The following is a 24,259-nucleotide window of genomic DNA, read 5'->3' as shown; positions in this document are numbered from 1 at the left end:
ATGCATTTGGTCACATATGTCCAGATTATGGTACAGATTTATTAAGTTCTTCTTTCAGTCCAACTGCTGTATCGGGCATGTGACATGCATGTTACGGCACGCTAAATATTCTGAATACAGACAAATTATTTGGCTATCTGCATAGACAATTTCTAAGAACTCAGGCTCAGGATAGTAGGATGTATTGAAATCATCTCATAATTGTTTAAGCTAAAATTAGCAGTTTTGACTGTGAAGCCCCAAGCTAGTATAATCAGTATATGTATTCCACTGTACCTACTGAGTGTTTTTAAACAGCTGGCAACCACAGAGATTTTTTCATTTGCTTAGAAGCCTGCCACTGAAGGAGCAGTGTTGTATGGAATATTATATGAAAAAAAAAACCAAAACTAAAGTGGTTTTTTTTTTTCATTAAATCCATATGTCCCAAGTTTCACTTTCATTTCCAGAAAAATGAGGAAAAAGATGAGGTAGTTTAAGTTATCAAATAGTAGAAGAAACATTTTAAAGTTAAAAGGTCTCTCTGGAATTCTTCCTAGACCTTCATTTTGCTTATAAATAATAGCATGCTGGTTTAGGCTGTGAATGTTCTTATTAAAGTATCATGTAAGAAGATGGAAATGTTGTTGCTTAATTCCAGAAATTAAAATCTCAGTATTTATATTCTTCTAAAACTTACTGTATCAATTAGTCTTGTGAATTAAAACTGAAATGAGTGTGCATTTGGAAAGTGCAGCACAAAAATGTAGAGCCATGCTGTGCAGCATGTCCAGTAATGCTTCCCTTCTGATACACCACAGAAATGCTGTTCAATTCCAAGGCTTCCCGAGAAACTACAAACCTGTCAGAATATTTTTCAGTTCCTCAGATAAAATGTTCTGCAAACAAATGTTAAAACTACAATGAACTAGTAGTTCATTGATTGATTCAGTCTTGATCTTTGAGTAAAAGTACCCTTGACCAGAAGAATGTTTGATCTGTGACATTGATTTTTTAATTGATAACAGTAATTTTATTGAAAATTCTATTGAAATAATGTTGAGTGTAAGATAATTTTCTGTTTAATTGGTTTGTACAATAGAATTTATTAATATAATAAACTTACTGTGTGTTTTTCAGAATACTCAAACAGTATGATCATCCTAATATTGTAAAGCTCATAGGAGTTTGCACACAAAGGCAACCTATTTATATTGTTATGGAACTTGTTCCAGGTAATTTTTTCCCTTTTTTTTTAAAAATTAAAATATATTATTTTCTATGTCTGTATTTGAAGCTCCTTCACTGCAAATTCCTAGAAATTTTCTTCTATCATGTACCAGCTTAGGAGTAGAGTAAGTTCCTTGAACCGGTTGCAGATTTTTCTGTAGGCATTTGTGGCAATAGAATTTGCTACACAGGATCTCAGACATATCTTTACTTCTTTCCTGTTAAGATATTATGTGTTATTTCCTTTAGCAATAATTTTGTGTAGTGACTGTTAAGATGCTTTTAATTAAGAAACTTCATTACTGATCAGTGTTTAATAAATCAGTTTCAGATCATTTCTATATAAGAGATTTTTGCTTATCAAAATATATACTTAGTTCATAGGTTGCTTTTGATTGATTTTTGGAATCTTGCGTTCATGTTGCTCACCAATGGCTGAAGAGTATCTCAGATTATTGGGATGAGTTGGGATGAGGCTTTTCAACAATTTTACCTCTCTGTTGATTCTTTTATCTGTAAATTGTGTTGTTTTGGTGGCCTGTAGTACTGTTTAGTACTGCAACACTGATCTGTCACTGAATTTGTCCTAAAAACTATACTGTAGGGTGTTTTAAGAACCATTTCTTTCATGAAGATTTAGATTGTTTATAATTCTTGAGGACTGACTTTATTACAAGAGCAAAAATGCAGTCATTGACCTATTAGATCATTCTGCTTTTACTCAATTAGGTTACCATGGAATCAGAGAATGGCCTGTGTTGAAAAGGATCACAGTGATCACTAATTTCAACACCCCTACTATGTGCAGGGTCACCAATCACCAGACCAGGCTGCCCAGAGCCACATCCAGCCTGGCCTTGAATGCCTCCAGGGATGGGGCATCCACAACCTCCTTGGGCAACCTGTTCCAGAACGTCACCACCCTCTGTGTGAAAAACTTCCTCCTAATATCTAACTTAAACCTCCTCCATTTCATTTTAACACCATTCACTTTTGTCTTATCACTTTCCACCTTTATAAACAACCATTCTGCCTCCTGTTTGTACACTCCAAGTATTGGAAAGCCACAATGAAGGTCTCTGTAGAGCCTTCTCTTCTCCAAGCTAAACAAGCCCAGTTCCCTCAACCTTTCCTCACAGGAGATTTGCTCCAGCCCTCTGATCATCTCAGTGGCCCTCCTCTGGACCTGTACCAAGAGCTCTGCATCCATCTTGTACTGAGGCCCCCAGGCCTGGACACAGAACTCCAAATGGGGAGAACTCCAAATAAGAGCTGAGTAGATTGGAACAGGAGCTGTGCAGGGGTATGGGGGAAGGGTCTTATATTAGGTCAACATATTTATATTTCTGATTAACTTTATTAAAATAGGACACTAATAATGGTGTTCTAGGTTGTAAGGTCTGCTTTGGTGATCAACTTCTCCAGACTTCTATGCCAATTAATATAAACCCCGATCTTCTGACACCTTTATCATTCTATTTCAAGCTTATCAAGCTTTAGAACAAGTTGTTGAAAAATATTAATGCTATTTAAAGGCACTATTCATATTTAAAGGCAATATTTAAAGGAAATATTGAAGATCTTTTTATGCTTCCCATACCTGCTTTGCAATCCAGATCTAGGCAGAAATTCTCCTTCCTCGTGACTTCTAAACTGCAGTAAACTTTTAAATTCCTATCCTGTTTTTTGCTGTTCTGCAAGTCCTCTGGCTAGCGTCCATGCTTCCTACCTTCAGAAATGCCATGCTGTGTCCAAATCATCACACTTTCCCATATTCTTCTAAGAATGAAAACTTGGCTACCACACCGAGACTGACCAAATTGTCTGGAAATGATAAGGATGCCAACTCTGAAGAATTTTGCAGGTGAAAGGCAAATAATCTAAATTAGTTCAGGAAAGTTCTTCTGGCTTTAGTTTCCTGTTTTCTAATGACAAGTTTGGTTGAGATTGCCTAGAATAATTTTTATTAGTGCTTAGATTTGGTATTCAGCGCTTTGAATGGTGCTAAGTTTTGTCTGTGATTTGTCTTGAACATACTTTAAGGTATTTAGGGAGTTTAACTCTGGAATTCTTTCTATTAACTTAAAAATGGTGTGGTGTATGTTAGAATTCTATTCCATGTCTGTCTGAGAAGGGTTGTAGTTCATAAGTGTCTGACTGTTTCCTCCATGGGGAAAAAAAAATAGCAACAGTGTCATTAAACATGGAATTTCCCCTGTGTTGATTTTCTTGCGTTCTTTTTAATGTTTGCACTTTTTCTGTTTTTATATTCCAAATACATATTTCCTGTATATTTACTGTGCCTTTTGAGGCTGCTGTGATGTGATTGCTTTTCACTGCAGATTCAGATTGCAATTCAGGGATTCTGTCATTAACTATCTTAGAAGATAAATTCTTTTTTTTTTTTTTTCCCCCTTTTTCATTTTTCCTTTTTTTCCCCTCTGCGCTGTCCCAAACCTGAATAGAATTTATAACTATGCATCTGGATATGTAGTTGCATTTATGTAACTGTGCATCTGTGGAAACAGCAGAGAAGATGCAAATTCATGTTTAAGCATCTGTGCATCCTTTGTTTCATGCAGAAATAAGTCAGATGATCTCCCTTCCCCTGGCTGGCACCTTTGGAGCCAGGTCTCTTCTCAACCTTGTCCTGCATGCATTCCTGCAGGTACCTTCACAAATGGAAAGGGGAGGAATAGTTTGTTAGCGGATTGTGGTGATTTTTTCGAGAGTGTGTTGATGTGAGGACAGTCTAGTCCTTCTAGCTTCTGAGACATGTAATCGAAAGAGCGGTCTTTTAAACTGACCGAGATAGAAGACTTAGAATGAAGAATTTATTTTTTTTAATACCTTAACCATAGTTTTACATTGATACTACTAGTGATTACCCAGGCTTAGAAGGTTTTATAAATCAGATTGAGAATGTAGGTGTAAGAGACTTAATTATTTTTCTTCATTAAGTTTTATGTGGTACTTACAGTAATTTGACAGAATCCAGTAAGCTGGTAGAAGACGTTTTCTTCGTAAGACTTAGAGATCATAGCAAGTATTTTAAGAAGCATATGCTTTAAAATTCTAATGAAACATGCCTACTGGCATACACAAGATATAATCCTTTTTAAACTTGAGGAAACCTTTATTGAGTTATATGTGTTTTAATTTAAGAAAAAATAACATATTCTTTAAAAGCTGTGTTTTCATGTTTTCTGGTTAAGTAGCTGTCTTCACTGTACAAGGAGGTATAAGAAACAGAATCTCTGAAAACAAAAAACGATATTCTGCCACTGGTTTCATATTCTTTTTGACAAACGTAGCATAGATGAAAATCTCAGGTTCTGTTGTTTACCTACTGATGAGAAACCCCTGGTCACTATTCTGAGGAGCATTATTTTGCGGATATTTGCTTCAGGTTTGTCTAGGAATCTGCTTATTGTATAATTATGTTTATTATTGCTTTCTACATTCTGGTCTTATAATTGATTAGAAAAATATCTTCTATTTAAATTGAGTCACTGTGACCTTTCAATTTTTATGTATAAACAATTTATGTCCTTGTACACTAATTGAGACAGAAAAACCCTTAATTAGCAGGCCCAAGTTATGGTAAATAGCTGATGTGAAAGAGGAGTTTCGCAAAGCATTGGGTTTTAAAAAGTTGATTTCTAATTGCATAATGGATAAGTCTGTAATAAGCTTTAGAGCACACTTGCGAATAATACATTTATAGTTTTTTTAAAATTTAAATGACATTGAATTATTAATTGAATAAACCTATTACCTAGATCCTTTCAAAGGCACAGTGTTGAAGTTGCTGCTTGGTTTCTAGACCATCATGTAATGAAAACAAGAGTACATTTTACAGTAATGTATTTTTTTCCATAATTTGTATTTTATATTTTTATTTTTTTAGTGAACACCTAAAAGATCATGTCCTATTAAAACATGATGTTTGTGTAACAGCATTGTGTTAATTGACTCCTCTTATAAAATTTTTGTTCTTGTTTGGTAGTTATGACTCTTTCTCTGAGATTTTAATTATCAGTTTGAAAATGTTAAACTCCTTCAAAGAAGGAAAATTTGAGGAGAATATTCCCCATGAATTTATATGTCCATTATTTTTCATCACTGTATTCCAAATTGAAACTGGAGTTCTATTTCTCTTTTGTTGTAAGCTTACCCTTCCTCACATTTTCTAATTTCTTATTCATGTCTTGTATTCTTCTCATTTCTTTGTGGCTCTGACTTCAGAATGATGTTTGAACAATGTACATGTGCTCGCCCAGCAAATCCTTGTGATGTGCAAGCTTCTGGACAGAGTTGCAGCCTTAGGCTCCTGGGCATGTGTTGTGATGCCATGAGTCAGGGAGCATGTGAAATGGGATCCAGAATCAGCATCATTACTTGCAGAGTTTGCTGCACTTTAAGGCACACCAGTCTAATTGGTTGTATGTTTGCTGATCATCTACACTGCACGTGCATAGTAAGTGAGATGAATACAGTGGAGGACTGTATTTTAAAAGCAGTTGGATATTCACATAAGGAGCCATCAAACTTGGTTTATGACGTAAAACTTTACCTGGAGACAGTAATGCCCCAAGTCTGTCCCAGCTGATTCTGACTCGTATTGAGGCTATGAGATAAAAAAAAAAAAAAAAGCATCCACAAACAACAGGATTTTGATTGCTAGTTTTTTCTGCTAGGACTCCACTGTCCAAAAGCAGGTTTCAAATGCTGATAGAACATGGGTAGTTAGGACTCCACGCCAAAAAGTCATGTCTTATTTTACAGTGTAGTTACTGTAAGTTATTTTATTTGCATTGTTCTTACACTCCTTCTTACAGATTTGTAATGCAGTATCAAATAAGCAGGTTTGTTAAGACTTACTGCTAAGAAGGTGGAGGTTTTTCTAATACCTTCTGACCTTAAAGAACAAATATTGAAACAATATATAATTTAGCATTGCAACTTCTCAGAAAAAGCTGAAGTTAAATGAGAATTGTTAATGAATTTCAGGAGAAAAAGCTGTTGAGATGTGCCAAATGTGTGATGTTAGTTTAGAGCCTTACATTTGTGTTGTCACATATGCTTTACTGCAGATTTAGTCTAACTGAACTGTGACGTGGTAAAGGTGTGATTCTGGTTTTACAATTGTTTGGGGGGCATTGCTGCATATTTGAGATTCTAGTCTTCACTCCAGAAATGTTGTAATGTAGATAAGGCTTTCTCAGGAACAGTTTCCATTATGAGGAGCAGAATATGATTTATGTTATTTTTCTGTGATGCCACATGAGTCTACGGAATTGGGTGTTATACCCTTATTTTCTAGGTTAATTATGTAAAGAGAAGTAATAATGAAGATCTGCTTTGATATTCAGGAAAAGAACTATTTGCCAGAGTCTCTTAAATGCTACACAGGCCACATGGAGTTTTCATAATAGCTTGTTTTTAGTAAGCTTAGATAATGATCAGAGAAAATGCTTGAAATGCTGCTAGTGTTGTATGTAAACAGCCTGGAATCCATACTGACAGCCTGAGAAAAGAGATCTAGAATTTTGCTCAGATGCATAAATTACCTGGAAAATGATGAAGGAACCTGGTAAACTTCCTTCCTGTTGATTCCTTCTGTGCAAGTTAACCCTGCTTCTTTTCATGGGAGACAGGAATGAGAGAAAGTGGGACACCTTTCTTTTGTCCTTCTTAAGTAGTATTATTGTGGTCCCAACTTCTGTCATGAAGGATCATGGGTCTTTTTATAGTGCTTTTGGTTTGAGAATAAATTATTTTAATTCATTTAAGTCACTGCAACACTCAGGGTCACTTAATTCTATTTTATTTTGCTCTTAATCATAAAATCTCCCATGCAGTCAAAACAAACAAACAAACAAATAAAACTTAGAGCAATCCTTTCTCTTCCTACATCCAGGAAGAAAAAAGAAAACCAAAATACTATGTGATCTATAGATGCATAGAACAATCCAAAGTCACAGAATTCTTTCTTCTCTTTCTTAATGTTCGTTTCAATTAACTTAGGTTTTATGTTGCCCTAGTTTATTTTACAGCTAGGAACGTTGTATATTTGTGAATTGTATGTTATAAGAGTGAGGAATTTTAAAGATAGCTGTATAATCTTATGGTACAGATACCACTTCATACCTGTCTTTCAACAGTTTAACCTTCAGAGGTTCCTTCAGAGACTGTAAGCACCATTATCACGCCTCTACTGTCTCACCCTGGAAGGATTTTCTCAGGTGACTGCAGATGCGTCAATTTAAGTTCCAGCTGTTGAATCATGACAATAGAAGGAACGTTGCAGTGACATTTTTCATGATCTATTCCTTTCAGCTTTTGGGCTGTTTAGTCACCAGCATATATATTTCATTCTGTTTCTTGTTTCTACACAGTTGAACATTTTTATAATCAACAGTTAAAATTACATCCCAAAATATTTTAAAACATTTCTTTTAAAAAACTCCAAAACCAGATTCCCAAAAACAGCATTTCAAGAGTTCAGCTTGTCTGTTGAGTGCTAATTTAACTTCTTCTAGCTTATGGTAAAGACTTCAGTAACTAAATTTTCTCTCTGTATTGTATCTTTGCCTCATTCTGTTCTGAGCAATTTTCTAGGAGTTGTTTATCTTCTCTAAATTTATTCTGTATATTATTCTGTCTAATCTGTTGTAATAGTGAACTGCTCTGCGTGTGCATTTTTTTGTCCCCCAATGGACATTTCTGGTTATGTTTCACTGTAGTTCTAAGTGCTTTGTACTGTGACATCTGCCTGCATTCCCAGTTGATCCACAGAATTCCTATTTGATAGCAAATACGTGTTTTAAAAACAAAATAAAAACACAAATCCTCCTATTTAATTGCATGCTGTGTTTGTGTTCCTTGCTTTGTGTAGGCTCTTGCCAACTTATATTGGCGTTGATCTCTTGAACACTTGCAGCTGGAAACAACTTGAGAGATAAATATGTTCAGTAAAGTGATAGTTTGATAAGTCTGTCTGAATTGGCTGTTAACTCTGGGTTTCAACTATTTACGTTCAGCATTTATCTAGATGTGCCCAACTTGTTTTCATGGTGAAGTTCAGCAAGGTCATTAACAGCTATCTTTGCAACTAAATAAGGTAACCTGCTCAGATTTGAACTCAATTATTTGGGATGCAAATCAAGCATGCCATTAACAAAGAAACAATTCAGAGGTGACAAGTTTTATTAGCTCTGGTGGGGCACTGCATGATTTCTGCTCTGCTGGCTCCAAGACACATTCAGAAAGGACAGAACGATTTCTGTAAAACCCCTAGCGGAATCTGATACAGCCATTACTAGCCTAAGCCTTGGGGTTCTCTCTGTGCGTTGTTCATGCTGTCCTGACTGTATTTGGCTTTGTTCCTTTGCGTTTCACTCTTCTGCAATTGTGGTGACTCCTTTGCTACTTTCTGTATGTTACAACAGTTTGACCTCCAGAGAACATGTTGGTTTGAAGGCGTTTGCAAATAAGGCAAGCATTCTTCCTCACCTATTAGGCCCTCTTTCTGATCTTCAGTACAAATGACTACAGCACAGCATATAATGAAGGAATGCCTTTAGATTCAGTATAGCTGGTCCTAAGGTAAAGCTGATGCAACCCTCTAAATATAACCTGGCTTTTGTGGAATTACTCATATTTTTTGTATGCAGGTCATAGCACTAAATCACAGCTGACTCCATATATTTCTGCTGTTAGCTATGTGAAAGCTAGGCCCATTTGGGACAAAAGTCTTGCTGCTGAGACTGAGGTGTGTGCCATTTATTTGCTAATATGATTAATAATATCCACATAATCTGAGATTTACTGCTGGTAGGAAAGTCTAAATAAAATACCTTGAATGAACGACTGTACCTAATAACGAATGAACCTGACTATACTTAAGGGTAATGTGTACACTGCAGCTTTCCTCAGCCTTAAGTTTAAGTCTGCTATTTCTGACAGCAGCTGATTACATTTATAGGCTTGGAACTCTGATTGATTCTATTTTTTTTTCCCTTTTTCACGTTTTGTGACTCGGCTGCTGTGTTGTTTTCTGCTTTGTATGTTTTGTCTATTCTGTGCTTCTAGAGGCAGTGAGATCTGAATAGAGATTATTCTTTTTTCCCCATTACTTTTTCTTTAGGAATTCCTTAATTCTTTAGTCTCTGGCTACTGGTTATATCGCAAATCAGTTGCTGACTTTTGCCAGAAGATTTCAGATCTTTGTCATGCCTCACAGTCTCATACAGAATTACTGCACAGTGCATCAAAAATCAATACAAAAGAAAAAGCAGTTGATTGAACTATAGGCAGACTCAGATAAGGTGCAGTTGTTTAACAGTGATAGTGACTGTGACTTTGTTTTTCATTCAAATTCTGTGGGGGTCTTTTCTTGTTGTTGTTGTTTTTTCCCCCTCTGGAAGATAGGTTTTAGTCAAATAAACTGATTCAATTCCTAACTTCTGCTAAAACCATTTTCTGTACTCCCTAGAGCTGCTCCTCATGCTAATATGGCCTCTGTCTCTTTCTTGTTTTCCCTCTATTACTTTATGCTTTCATCTTACATTCTGTTAACCTTCCAGCTTCTTTTAATTTGTCTTAATTGAAAACTTATGAAGATATTATATATATATATATATATATATATATAATATGAATATATATATATATATATATATATATATTCATATTATAACTTATGAAAATAATATATTTCATTATAAAAATGAAAACTCTTTCATCAGTAATGTCAGGCTATGAACCATACACCCATCCATGGCTTTCTTCTGTCCTCCAACTTCGCCCTCTCCCATTCATCCCTCTTGCAAAACACACGTGTGCATTTAGACCTTATTTCTTCTTCATCACTTCTACTTTTTTTTTGTTTGTTTGTTTTGTTTTTTTTTTAGCATTTTGCGCTCGTGCGACACTCTGCCTTTCTCCTACTTTCTGAATGGTCTCCAGCTGTAATGATAGTAAGAAAGTAGGGAGAACAGTCAGATTTCTTTGCTGTGTAATAGGTAGTGGTCATTAAAAATTCCTTTTAGCTCAGACCTTCTGATAAAATAAGATCAAGTTGATAAAACTTCTTGTGATATTTGAGACTAATTTTTACATTTTTATCTTTTAAAATATTTCAGATTTTGATGAAAAAGTTTGTTTCAAGGCTGTAGAAAAATAAATGAAAATTTCATCCATTATCAAGTACACAGAAGTTATACAGAAATCTTAAATCAACTAAATATAAAAATTCAGTTTTTCTGTAGCTACATGAAATTCTCTGCTATTCGTTCTTTTAAGTTTTATTTTTATTAGTTCACACTATCACTTTTTGTCTTACATAAAAGATATATTTTCATTTAGAAATAACTATTCATTGTTTTCATTGTTTTTCTTTAGGTTAAAAATAAAAATTGTTCTTTGTGTATATTCTGTTGGAGAGTCTATCTCTGCTTTCTAATCTGCTGCACCTTCAGTGAATATTGACTCTCGTTTTTTGAGCATAGTCCAGTTACAAATGAAGGAGTTTTTGAAGGAAGATGATTTTCCTTTTTGTTTGCTTTTGAACCAGGTTACTTTTACCCACACACAGACCTGTATATTTCCAAGTAGTATTGGCAGAATTATTTTGTGTGGTATGAAGGACAAATTTTTGTCTGTTGGTGCCGCACTGTATTTTCTGGGTTCCTCTCAGCTGGTGATGGCAGGCTTATTTTGGGAATCAGTAGTTACTGCAGCACAGTCATTGGCTTCATGCTCCAGTTTAAGACAAGGTTATTGGTCACTGTTAATATTTTCCTCGTTTGTATTATATTACTAAAAAAGTCCCTTTTCCTGTTAAATGAAAGCAAAATAGAATGTAAAATGAGTTTGACCCTTTTTGTCTGCTTTGAAGTGCAGCTTGTACTGATGGATCATCTGCACTGTGATGTCATAGAATCATAGAATCCTTAGAGTTGGGAGGGACCTATAAAGGTCATCTAGTCCAGCTCCCTTGCAGGAAACAGGTACATTCACAGCTAGATCAGGTAGGTTGCCCAGAGGCTGATACAGCCTCACCTTGAAAGTTCTCAGGGTCAAGGCTTCCACCACAGCTTGGGGCAACCTGTTTTATTGCCTCACTATCATTATTGTAAAGTTATTTTTCCTTGTTATCTTACCTGTAGGTCAGTCTTTAAGCTTGAAACCATTTCCCCTTGTTCCATCACAACAGACTTTGCTAAGGAGTCTGCCCCCTTCTTTCCTGTGTCTCCCCTTTACATTTTGTAATGCCACTATCAGATGATACTGGGGCCTTCTCTTTAGTCTGAAGAGCCCCAGCTCTCTCAGCTTGTCCTCCTAGGAGAGGCGATGCACTCCAATAGACCCATGTCTCCTGTATGGAGGACTCCACAGCTGGACACAATACTCCAGCTGAGGTCTCAGCACATGTCACTGATATCCATCCAGACGCTGAGCCACTGACCACCACTCAGAATCCACCTTTCAAATCCATATCTTTCCAATTTGGAAAGAAGGAAGTTGTGGTGTGCCACATCAAAGTCCTTAGTCTTAGTGAAATCTAGATAGATGACGTCAGTGGCTCTTGTTCACTGATGCAGTGACACCATCATAAAAGGGTGTTAGGTTGGCCAGGTGGGATTTGGCCAACCCAGTGAAGCCGTGCTGATTTTTCCATATCACATTTTGGTCTTCCATGTACGTTGGCGTAGCTTCCAGGAGGATCTGCTCCATGATCTTTCCAGGCATAGAGGTGAGTCTGTTAGTAGTTCCCAGGGTCATCCTTTTTACTCTCAAATCTAAGTATGTTGTTGCTTTTCTTCCAGTCACTGCAGACTTCACATGATTGCCATGACTTTCCAAATACCTTTGAGTGTCATAGTAAATCTTCTGCTCACAAGTCATTTGCAAGTTCTGGTGCAAACAACATTTTCTCCTTTATCAAGGAGAAAACAACTCTTTGTTGTTGCTTATGTTGCCCTTGGCTCTCAATACATGTTATTCTTTCAAGTCTTGTTCTCTTCTTTCATCTTTTGCTTTCACCTCTATGCCTGTCCACTCATACTTTGTTTCCATCAATGTTACCAGTGCTATTACAAAACTTTGCATGAGAGAGACTTTTATTTAGTTTACTTAAAAAGAAAAATGAAGTTCTAACTGGATTTTGCAATACTACTTTGCAGGTAGTTAAAAAACCTCTGTTATACATTTTCTGTTACTTCTTAGTTACAGTGAGAAAAAGTAGGGGAGAATTTGGAAATACTGCCTTATGCACAAATGATCTATTAGTTAAAAAGTGAAATCACGGTGTTTTAATGAAAGTTAAAGCATTTTAAAGCAAATGTTAGGCATATTTAGAGCCAGTTTTAACAGTTTCTCAAACACTTGTTTAATTAAAAAACTTCTTGAATTGCTACCAACTTATGCTTACTGTTTAAAACCTGTAGTTGTAAGCAGCCAGGCTTACTTGTTTCTAGTTGAAAATGCATATGAGCAGCAAGGAAAATGTGCATTTGTTGACTTGAAACAGTCAAAAAACTGGTGATATGAGCCCTAAAATTTACAAATGCAGGTGCACATAAAACATTTCAATATTATTATAGCTTCTAAAACACTTATGAATATTGAGTCATGGAACTCCTCCTAGTTAAGTGGTTATTGAGAGTTACAGAAGCACTTTGTGATTGTGTACTGGTTAAAGAAACTGCTGCTCAAAAAGGCTACTTAGTAAAGGAAACTCTCCCACCCCATTAAGACTTACAAGTAAATAATAATTTCTACTATGTTACTGTATCAATATTGCTACAGTTATTGTTTTATATACTGTTTAATCTATGCTATTATTTAACCTAGGTGTAATATACACACTATCTGGATATTGATACAAACATCTAAAGTGCAAGATTGCCTTTCATAATTTCAAAAGTTTATTTTACATATGTTCAATATCAGTACCGATCATTAAAAAAATACCACGAGCGCCTAGAACAAGTATGACGGTACCATTTGTAGCACCAGCTAAGGAGAGCACTGAGACATAAAATGCTCCTCATCACAAATTCCTTTAAAGTCAGAGACTGCTAAAATTAAATAACTTGTAAACAGGTATTATTTTTTTTCTTTGCTGTTTCTTGGCTTTTGGCTTCTTCTCATAGATCATAGGTTTTGTGGGTTTTTTTCTCATGCAGAACTTCAGCTTGGTTTTGCATGCTCCATTAATTGCACTGATACATAGTCATAAAACACTACATAAAGTACGGTATTAAGTTTATGTTATGAAGCATGGCCACTTATAGGAGATGTTGATATGTGGTATTGTCTCTCTGTTAAAATGTCTGTATATAACAAGAAGTATTTTATATTCTTACAAGAAAGTCTGCTTTTAAGGAATCCAGTTATTGTAGGGAGCCTTAATAAAATCATAACACTTCCTGCTTATGTACTACATATTGTCATTTACTTAGTAAGATAAATCAATCATATTAGGCAGACACTCCAGTTCTGTTACTTATTTCCCTATAAACCTCAAACTGATAGTTGATTTCTGCTTGATAGTAAATTCTGTAATGGTCTGATTATTCCTGTAGCACTTACAGTGGTTGGAGCAGATCTCATTTCATAGTGGTGTCATGTGCCATTAACTGAAATATCAGCCAGCCATGTAGCATATGATGGAAATTCTGCGTCTAGGAGAAAGCACTGCTTACAGTTTTGTTGCCATCTAGTTTTGTTTCAGTTGTGTCATAGTCTAGTTGGTTTGTTTATTTCATTTTTATCAACAGTTATTACATTAGAGATTGTGTTCTGACACTTTGCTGCAAATAATGAAGTGGGGGGTTATATTAAAACTTGTTTTCAGAAGGGCATAGAGATACTACATATCTATAGTTCTACACCGAGTAGTTTCTATTGAGTCATATAACCATAGAATTACAAAGTTGGAAAGGACCTACAAGGTCATCTAGTCCAACCGTCCTCCCATTACCGTAGCTACCACAAGCCACTAAACCATATCTTGTAGCTCCTCATCCAGACGCCTCTTGAATACTGCCAGGGACAGCAACTCCACCACCTCCCTGGGCAGCCATTCCAGTGCCTGACCACTCTCTGAGAGAAAAAGCTTTTCCTTATGTCTGATCTAAATCTCCTGTGGTACAATTTGCAGCCACTTCCTCGGGTCCTGTTTGTTGCCTGGGAGAAGAGGTCAAACCCTCTTCTCTTGCTATCCTCGGTTCTGAAAGTATTCATGTGGATGCTTTCCTGCCAACATAAATAGCTGCAGTAGCCTATGAAGAACAGTCAGTTTTTTAACAGTAATGAGGATAATCAGGTTTAACCTAGAATGGCTTGAATGCATGGAATGAATTGTATGTTTTTTGCTATTTTTATTTTGACAGTAGCTGAGAGCACTTTCAAATCAGGATTGAACATAATATTTAAAAGGCCTTTTCGTTACCTCTGCTGAAGGGAGGGTAACAGAAAACAGAAAAACTAACAAAAACATATGTTTTCACTTTTGTGACGAGACAGATTAGGATAATTTCTATTGAAAGTGTGTTTTGATGATAGGCATAAAAAAATACTGTATACAGCTTTAGGTATACTATGCTCATTTTGCTCAGAACTCTAGAAATTCATACAACACATGGTGAACGCTGAAAATCAGTCACATCTTGATGGTGCAAATATGCATTAATACCATGGGAGTATTAAATTATATAATTAAAGGCTCACACTCTGCCAATTTGCCACATTCTGACAAAACTGGGCAGCTTTCAGTTCTGGTCAAGAATGAGCCAGTGAAAATAGATACCTTACTTTGATTGCCTAGATGTATTAGAAACAAAATTGTATTCTGTGTTATTTCTAAATTTTGTAAGGAGATGGTTAACTTCTCTTTTGGTACCTCATTGCCACTTGTTATTTGAGAACAGAGCCCTTGATGTTGATTGTGGAGAGCAGTAATTCATTTGTACAGGGAATTTCTGTGCATTTGGAAGAAAACTAATTATTTCACTTACTTAATTTTTCATATTCTGTTCAGAATTCTCTTTACATAAGAGAATTTACATAAATCAGAAGGATTTTTTAAATGTTTGAATTATGTTTTTACCACTGATTTTTTTTTTCTCCTCTGACCATTTTATCTGAAACCTCAGTGAAGATGAGTTCACATTCTTGTTAGATAAATAGAGTTTTGATTTAAGTAGCCTTTGTTTTCTGTGTGTTAAATGAAGAAAGATAAATTATTTCTTAACCATATTCTTCTGGAGAGACAAAGTTTCATACATAAGTGTCTGGGAGAAGACACTGCAGTAATATTGAAGACAGAACCTCTTTCTCTGTGGCAGAGTTACTGATTTATCCTGTGTGTTTCTTGGAAGCTAGGAGTTATTTAATAAGGGGAATTCTGTGTTTAAGCTAGATTCTCACCTTAAGAAAGTGAGGTAGTGCAGCGCATGGCTTGTTAGCTGGATTCACTCAAGCATGGTGAGTTACAAGGTTTGTGTATGCTACGGTACTCCTTAGAGTACCTCCTTAGAGGACCCTCAGCATGAGATGAGAGAGGCTCCAAGGCAGTTAACACTTAAGTGGCCTGCAGCCTGGACCTTTTATGTTCCTGCAGTCTCTCTGTCTTGTGACCAAAATTCAGGTATCCTCCTGCATATGATTATACACATAATGATAGGAAGGAAGACTGGAAATACTGCATGTACTGTATTTCAGGTAATATTTTTGCATGGTTGTACGCACAGCTGACAAAGCAAACTGAACTTTGACACTTCTTTTGTTGCGCATACTCTCTTCTATCACTCAGGTAGTATTTTGAATTTTTTTAAGTATCAGGAATAATTTGCTGAACGTACAACACAGTGAAAAAAACAACAGAAACAGCACTGTAGTTTTCACCGTAATATATCTGGATGTTCTGCTTCATCTGAGCTATTATACGTCACTGACTTTTTTATTACCTTCTTTTCTTATTCGGACTTCATTAATTTTCCTGTAATTGACTGTCAGCAGTAGAAATGAAAGAGTAAGTTGTTGCAAGTTTTGGCAGTTTGTAGATATTGTTTTGAAGAGGTTATTGTGTGTCTTGTGGCACAGATATTCCCATATGGAAATGCTGGACGTGTAAGATAAACTATAGATTAAAAAATGCAGATTTTCATAAATCGTAAAAAAAGTGATTTGTTTTCCATCTTCTTCACGATGCTCTGTTTTTAAGCTCCTAGTGTCTTTAAGATACCCGATGAGAGAAAGTTTGGAATTGCTATGCAAAATATAGGCAGTTGTATTGCTTTTATTTCATCCCTAATCATTGTCCACACGTAGTCATGACCCTCTGAAAAGCAAAGTTTAGGGCCTTTCTATAAGAATTAGAATTCAGAATTTTAGAGACACAAGCGTTTTGAGAACTCACAATAGGAATCAGTAAGAAAAAAAAAAAAAAAAAAAAAGTAAAAATTACTACAAATTAAGTAGCTACTAATCTTAAAAGAATACTTAAGACCAGAATCACTAGTAGTTTTCAATGCAGACTGTAGTCATTTTTCATACTGAATGCTTTGTTAATTATTATGCAGCATATATGCATATTATCAATTTGATAAATTTGATTGGAGAATTCTATTCTGTAGGTTGAAACTTCTAGAAATGACTTTGTTTCTATTTGGTTTGATTACAAGTTTTACTGGGAGTGGAGGAATGCTTCTTTTCCTTGCCACGATGTTATTTCCAGGGAAGAGAGTATATCAATAATTGGTTTGCTTTGAGAAAGAATTCTACTTTTGCTTTAAGGATTTTAACCTTACTTCTGTGACTGTACCTGCAGTTGAACAGATTTTATTATAGCACTTTGTATAAATAGATCTTTCTCATTCAGGGCTTGTTTCCTAATTTTTAATACCACAACTCTTTAGGCTCAGCCATCCAGCCAGTGTTTCACCCAGTGGAGCATGCAACCATCCAAACCATGGGCAGCCAACTTCTCCTCAAGCATGTTAATAGCTTTAACCTCATCCACTAAGCAGGTCACCTTGTCATACAATGAAGTCAAGTTTGTCAGACAGGGTCTACCATTCATAAACTCATGCTGGCTAGGCCCAGTCCCCTGGTAGGCCTTTAATTGGTCCATGATGGCTCCCAAGATTATCCATTCTATAACCTTCCAGGCACCAAGGTGAGACTTATAAGTCTGTTGCTACTAGGATCGTCCTTCCAGCCCTTTCTGAAGTTGGTGTCTTTTACCAGTCTTCAGTCAGCCAGGACATCTCCAGTTAGCCAGGGCTGCCAACAGATGATGGAGAACTCATATGGCTTGACAACTACGTCCTCCACCTCCCTCAATACTCTAGGGTGCAGTCCATCCGGCCCCATGGACTTGTGAGCATCCAGCTGCCAGAGCAGGTCCAAAACTGTCTCATCGTGGATCATGCAGGGGTTATTCAGTTCCCCATCCCAATCTACCAGTGCAGGGGGCTGTGTGCCCAGTGAGTAACAAGTCTTACTATTAAAGACTGAGGCAAAGAAGGCATTATGTACCTTAGACTTATCCTGATCCTTGGTCACCAAGTTGCCCTTCGCGTCCCAACAAGGAATGGAGATTCTCCCTAGCCCTCCTCTTGCTGTTGGATATATTTATATAACTTTACCTTAGTGGCCAAGTTCAGTTCTAGCTGAGCTTTGGCTTTTCTAATTTTCTTCCTGCACAGCTTCACTACATACCTGTAATCATAAGTAACTTGCCCACTCTTCGAGAGACCATAAACTTCCATTTTGCTCTCGAGTTCAAGCCAAAGGTCTCTGGTCAGCCAGTCTGGCCTCCTTGCTTGTCAAGTTATCTGCCATGACTTGGGGATGGTCAGCTCCTGCAAGTAGCATGTGGATAGACTGGATCAATGGGCCAAGGTTAACTGTATGAGTGTCAACAGGGCCTAGTTGGTCTCTTCTCACTGCTGACAGGTAACAGGATGAGGGGAAATGGCCTCAGGTTGTGCCAAGAGAGGCTTAGGTTGGATATTAGGAAACACTTACTTACAGAAAGGGTAGTTAAGCACTGGAATAGGCTCCCCGGGGAGGTGCTTGAGTCACCATCCCTGAATGCATTTAAAATCTGGATGTGGTGCTCAGGGACATGATTTAGCAGAGGGTTGTTAGGGTAGTATGGTTAGGTCATGGTTGGACTCAATGATCTTAAGGTCTTTTCCAACCTGAGCATTTCTATGATTCTCTGAATATCAATCTGAGCTTACCTTTCTTTCAGTTCTTTTTGAAGTAAGTTGTTGGAAATCTCAGTATTCAAAATAGGAATATTGATGGATTGAGGATAATTTTATTTTATTTTATTTTAGTCTGTTGTAGCATCATAGAACAGCTTGCGTTAGAAGGGACCTTAAAGATAATCTTGTTACAACCTCCCTGCCCTCAGTGAGATCCCCTTCTAGTAGATGAGGCTGCCAAGGGCCTCATCCAATCTGGCCTAGAGTGACTCTGTGTGTCCTTACATGCTTTTTGTATAAGGTTCTTTGATGTGCCCTTCCACAACTGTGATTCAGTTTGTTGAGATTGGAAGAATTTCACATTCATAAAGGCTTACTAGTCATACATCCTAATTAAAAGATGATTCCTGTGTTCAGAACAGTAAGTGCACGGTATATAAACACAATGATTTTCATCAGCTCTGAATGCAATATTGCTGGTTTTTATGTGTTCAAGGAGTGAGGGGGATTGCTTAAAAATGATTTTAACTGTCTCCTATAACCAGAATGTTTCTGTTTATACGTGCAATAAATTATACATACTTCAGTGGAGTTTTTATCTTCCTTCTCTCTGGCAGTATCTATGAGTCAGCTACAAGACTGTCAGCAACCTCTCAGATTAAAGGAAGGATGATTGTTGCTTGGTTGAATTTGCAATAGTATTCTGTTCTTTTAAGATTTCTTGAGAATTTGAAGTTAAATATTCCAAGATAGAACCTGTCAGACTTTGAAGGTGTAATGCATGCAACTTTCTCTTGGAAGATAAAATGGAAGTCATTTGAAATTGGCTTTAGTTTCAAGGGCATCCAGTCAGGCCTTCATTTTCCATCTGTGGATCATCCAGCCTTTGAGTGAAGGACATTGTAGGCTCCAATGCGCCAGCAGTGCTATTGGTGCACTCCGGATACAATATTTGCTGGCTTACCTGCCTACCCAGCATAAGCTGTGTTAAAAAAAGAAGTTTAAAAAATTGCTCAATTTTCCTGTCGTCATTGTACATTGTGTTCTGTCAGTCTGGTTTTAAATACTTAGGTGACCCACACTTTCAATTATATGGTTTGGGCAAATCGTTTGTTACTCTTACAAATGACTTTTAAGCAGACTATGTTTAGCTGTTACATATATTCATTCCTTTTTAAAAATTGCCAGAGATCTGTGACTCAAGAAACAATGTATCGAGTAGTATTAATCACGTGTTTAGTTGGAATCTGGGTAATAAGAAAACTGAATGCCAACAACTAGAAGCATGACCCAGGGGCCAGTACTGCGCCCAGTTCTGTTTAACATCTTTGTTAGTGATCTGCTTTATGAGGCAGAGTGCACCCTCAGCAAGTTTGCATGTGACACAAAACTGTCCAGCTAGGGGCAGCATGATCCTGAGTACCCTGTCCTGGATGTTCCTGCTGGAGCAGGGGCTGGGCCAGATGGACCATGCCAACCTCAGCTACATGGTCATTCTGTGATAATATTTTATGGCTTTCTCGTAGTACTACTGTATTTATAGAAAAAGCAAAATGGAAGAAATGTTTTCTATGTATTATTTTTTCCGAGTTTTCACTAAGAGACAGCTTACCAAGCCATCATCTTTAAATCATTGTACTAAAATAAATCTGATCTCTGGAAAAAAATTAGTAAACGAAGGGTGCAGTAATTGTTAGTTAAGATAATAATTCACTTTTCTGTTGCTGCATGACAATATTTTAAGGGCCTTAGAGTTAAGCTTTGCAACAGCAAACTATTTTATTTAGCAATCTCTGATTGTATTTCTTACAATCTTAAATATAAATAGAACTGGATTCCAAAGAAAATTCCACATGAAACTGTTAGCTATATGTCTTTCTACTTTGCTATGAAAGGCAGTTTATTAAATTGTATCGCAGTGCAATTACTTGCAAGAGAGAACTGCTATTGTCTGTTTAGTGTAATGAGAAGAGAAACAAAAAGCTAGAGCAAGAGCTGGATACACCTTTCCAAGCAAATGCTGTGATGTGGAAAGCTTCACTATGTTTTTAGCTTATGACTGGAACAATGAGGTATATTTTCAAATAAATCTGTAATACAGATATTCAATCTGAACATGATGTTGCAGTGTTTGTAGAAATGCCTCAGCTACTTATCTTTGTTCTAAGTCAGGCTTTCAGAAATCTTTGTTTGCAAACACAGATTGCCTTTAAGGAATCCTTTCTGCTGGCAGCTTCTCCTTCTCAGACAGGACAGCAGCACACTAGTTACTGCAAAACAATAAACTGTGAAACCATGATAATAATTGTTTGTTTTTAATTGCTAGCATTAAATTGGTGGTTAACATTGCCCAATAAGTAAAACACTTTGTTACCCCTTCAGTGGTTTCAGTGTACTTTGAGAAATACCTCTGCAAATGAGTTAAAAAAAAAATCATTAGAAAATGAGGAAAAAATTCTTTACCATGAATGCAGTCTGGCACTGGAACATCCTTTCTAGAAAGAAGGAATGATGCCACATGCCTGTCAGTGTTCAGTAGGCACTTGGATAATGCCCTCAATAACATGCTTACACTTCTGGCTAGCCCTGGATTCAGGCCACTCAACTCCAAGATCTCTGTAGGTTTCGTCCAACCACTCCGTTGTTCTACTCTACTTCACTCTAAAATTAATAGGAAGTAATCATTTTATTTGCAATTATTTTGAACTTCTACAACAGTCATTCTGTGACTAGAGAACTGTATTTATCACAAAGTGTAAGTTGTTTTGTGTCAGCAATTTTCATGAATGTCTGTATTTAATGTTGCACTGCTAAAGATTTTGTTTGTAAGAAAAGCAGCATTTTTTCACCGTGCATGTACAGTCTTCATCCTGGTAATTAAATCTTCCCTTCCTTCTCTTAGGCTAACTTCAAACTGATGGGTTGAGAATTACATAGAACAGCTTCATTCTGTTTGGTCTGTTGACCCTAATGTGAAATAAATATGAATGTGCTATCTGTCATGTCTCATTGTCCTCCTTTGTCTTTTCTCTAGGAGGCGATTTCCTTTCCTTTTTAAGAAAAAAGAAGGATGAGCTAAAAACCAAACAGTTAGTGAAATTTTCATTAGATGCTGCTTCTGGTATGGCATACCTCGAATCGAAAAATTGTATACACAGGTAAGAAAAATACGTTCTTTCTCAATGCTATAATTTTGATCATTTGGAATGCTAGCAGATTAAATGTTTTTTGTGCTTAACATAAACACAGAAGATCTCTAGAATTTTTTTTAAAAGCTACACTTTTTCTGAAAGCAGGTCATTGTTGCATGTCTAATAGTGTTCTGTTCATTTGTGTCAAAATGAATACTACAGTATTTGGTTTGAATAGTTCATTTCCTTTTCTGTAGATTCACAATGATTTTGTCACCATAAGAATTTGCTTTATGGACAGCATAACTGTGCCAACAAATCATGGCAAAAAAAGATATCTGTGAAGCTTCTATCTTCGTTTGCAGGTTCCTGTTTTAGGAAAATCCACTGATATATCAGATGATAAAGTAGTATTATCTGGACTTCTTTATATTCAGATATTAGGAATTGCCTTATGGACTACCTTCTTCAAAATATGGAAGAGGTTCAGGCTTTATGTTCCCTGGATACACTGTTTCTGGCTTTTTGTCTGTTTGTTTTTCAGTTTGGCTGTGTCCTGGAGCTACTTATTCTCAGTTTCTATCAAAGTGAATATGCAAATGTACATAATTTCCACCTACTTTCTCTCAAAATATCATTGTGTAAACATTGACAGGGCTGGAATATGACTAACAAATGATGTTAGTCCACTTTTCAGGGAAACTGTAAAGAATAAGTTGTCATTTTTAATACTGATATTTTTCACTATTCTTTGTGTGACATTTGTAGATAAACTCTGCATCACTGAATGTACATTGTTAGCCCACTTCATGTTTAGCACATTTCTAATGAATGCTGTTCTTGGAAATCTGAATTCTGTTTCTCTTTTTTTTTTACCAAAAATTGTTTTAAATGCTGCAAGTAAATTTATAGATTTATCTTTGAAAACATTCCTGTATCCACAGTAAGCTCAAAGCCTTTGTATGATGCCTAACAGTATTATTGTGTCATTTATATATTTTTAAAAATGCTTTCTTGAGTTTATCTTAAGAAAGCTTAAACAGAATAGCAGTCCTCTTAATTGCTACTTTTCCTTACCATCTATCTTCAGTTTTTGTCACAGCTTTCATTGGGGGGGAGTTAGAGAGGGGGCTGTGCATGTTTACAAAGGCAGTGATTAGAGATTCAAAAAATACATATCAGTGAGAGTATTCATACAGAACTGTCTTACTTAGTGTGAAAAGATTAGGAAGCTGAGCACAGTCGTACTATGTGGATCTAAAATCAGGAATCAGAGCTGAAATCTAATCTCCAGTTTTTCTAATGTGATAGATTTACCAATGCACCCAGTATTATTTAAACATACAAGTCAGGAAAATGTACCTTCCTTTTTAACTTTCAGAATCTTCAGAGACAGATATACCTCAGAATATCACAGAAGATTATTGTTGAGAACTATCAATTCCTATAAAGGCAGAAGCAAAATTTTTAGTAAACCTGTCCTGAAGAAAATTACAGTTTCAAAATGCAACCAAGCAGGCAAATGAGCTCGTCAGGAACACTGTTAGTTTTATGAAATGCATAAATTAATAAATCTAAATGTGCATTTCCAGTATTACTTTATCATTCTTATTTTCTGGAAGATTCAAAATTTGTTCAGTTTTATGTCACTGGGCATATCATATGTTTTTATCCTTACGTTCTGAATTTGATACCTAAATATAATGAAATCTCTGAATCTGTCAGCAAACAACTAAGGTTAGTGAAGTTAGTAGTAGTGGTTCTGTATTTTTCTTCTTCTTTTTTTTTTTTCTTTTTCATTTCTGTTTTCCTGTCTGAGGATTCTGAATGCTTGTTCAAGATTTCTGTGTGCCATTAAGGCTGGTTGGATAGCCACAGCTCACCCTGAAAGTAGTGCCTCCTGTTTATTTCCATGGAAGGTACAGCAAAGGGCACAACAACTCTTTTTGATAGAGTAGATTCTCAGCTAACAACTGTGCTCCCATCCACTGTTTGATCTCCATAAACATTCAGCAGTCATCAGTGATTGTCCGTAGAGTGCCTCTCTGCTGCCATCTGTCAGACAGCAACAAAAAGTAACAGGATATTGGTGGATACTGCTGTACCACCACCATTTGCCTCTGGTGTCACGTGGCAACATAACAAAATAGGAGGCATTACTTCTGGAGCAGCCCTTGTACATTTATTAAGAAAACCCATTTGCTACAGAAGCACAGAACATTTGTTACCTGATGGATATTGTGAGCCTATTGCATGCCAGCGCACACTATGGTGCTATGCAGTAGATACGTTAAATTAGGTAGCATGTTCAAGTCCCACCGTGTAGTGCTTCATCAGCAAGTTCTTAGGTGTACAAGGCTCAGAACTCCTTTGGAGTTTAAGTCCCTCCTTGCCTGACCACTGAAGATGCAGCTATGTGACAGTGTGATATCTTTAAGGAATATGGAAGTCTTTGTTCCCTCCTTGTTGGCTCAAGATAAGACAGATTATTCATGGGTAAATTCTATGTTGAGATTAGAATGGAACAACATAATATCTTGCAGGAAGAATATTTAGTATAAAAAAGAACATTAATTGTTTAGAAATAACAGTAAATTTGTTCTCTTTTTGTCAAAAACTGCATCAAGTAGAAGTTTTTCTTTGATTAAAAGGAAAAAAGAAAATTGGCTACAGACAAAATGGAATGCA

The 24,259-nt window shown here is 36.3% G+C and overlaps 1 protein-coding gene across 4 annotated transcripts in view; it reads left to right on the top strand.

The window, feature by feature from the left end:
• The window catches only part of FER (FER tyrosine kinase), a 151,624-nt gene that overhangs the window by 90,718 nt on the left and 36,647 nt on the right, over window positions 1-24,259 (top strand). For all 4 annotated transcript variants that reach the window (XM_015849442.2, XM_015849445.2, XM_015849444.2 and 1 more), the window contains 2 exons: window positions 1,120-1,214; window positions 21,475-21,598. In XM_015849442.2, coding sequence (XP_015704928.1) covers window positions 1,120-1,214; window positions 21,475-21,598 — 219 coding nt within the window. The remainder of the gene's footprint in view (window positions 1-1,119; window positions 1,215-21,474; window positions 21,599-24,259) is intronic.

This window comes from Coturnix japonica, chromosome Z (assembly GCF_001577835.2).
Source record: "Coturnix japonica isolate 7356 chromosome Z, Coturnix japonica 2.1, whole genome shotgun sequence".
NCBI classification, from domain to species: domain Eukaryota; kingdom Metazoa; phylum Chordata; class Aves; order Galliformes; family Phasianidae; genus Coturnix; species Coturnix japonica.
This window is presented reverse-complemented; position numbering and strand designations above follow the sequence as displayed.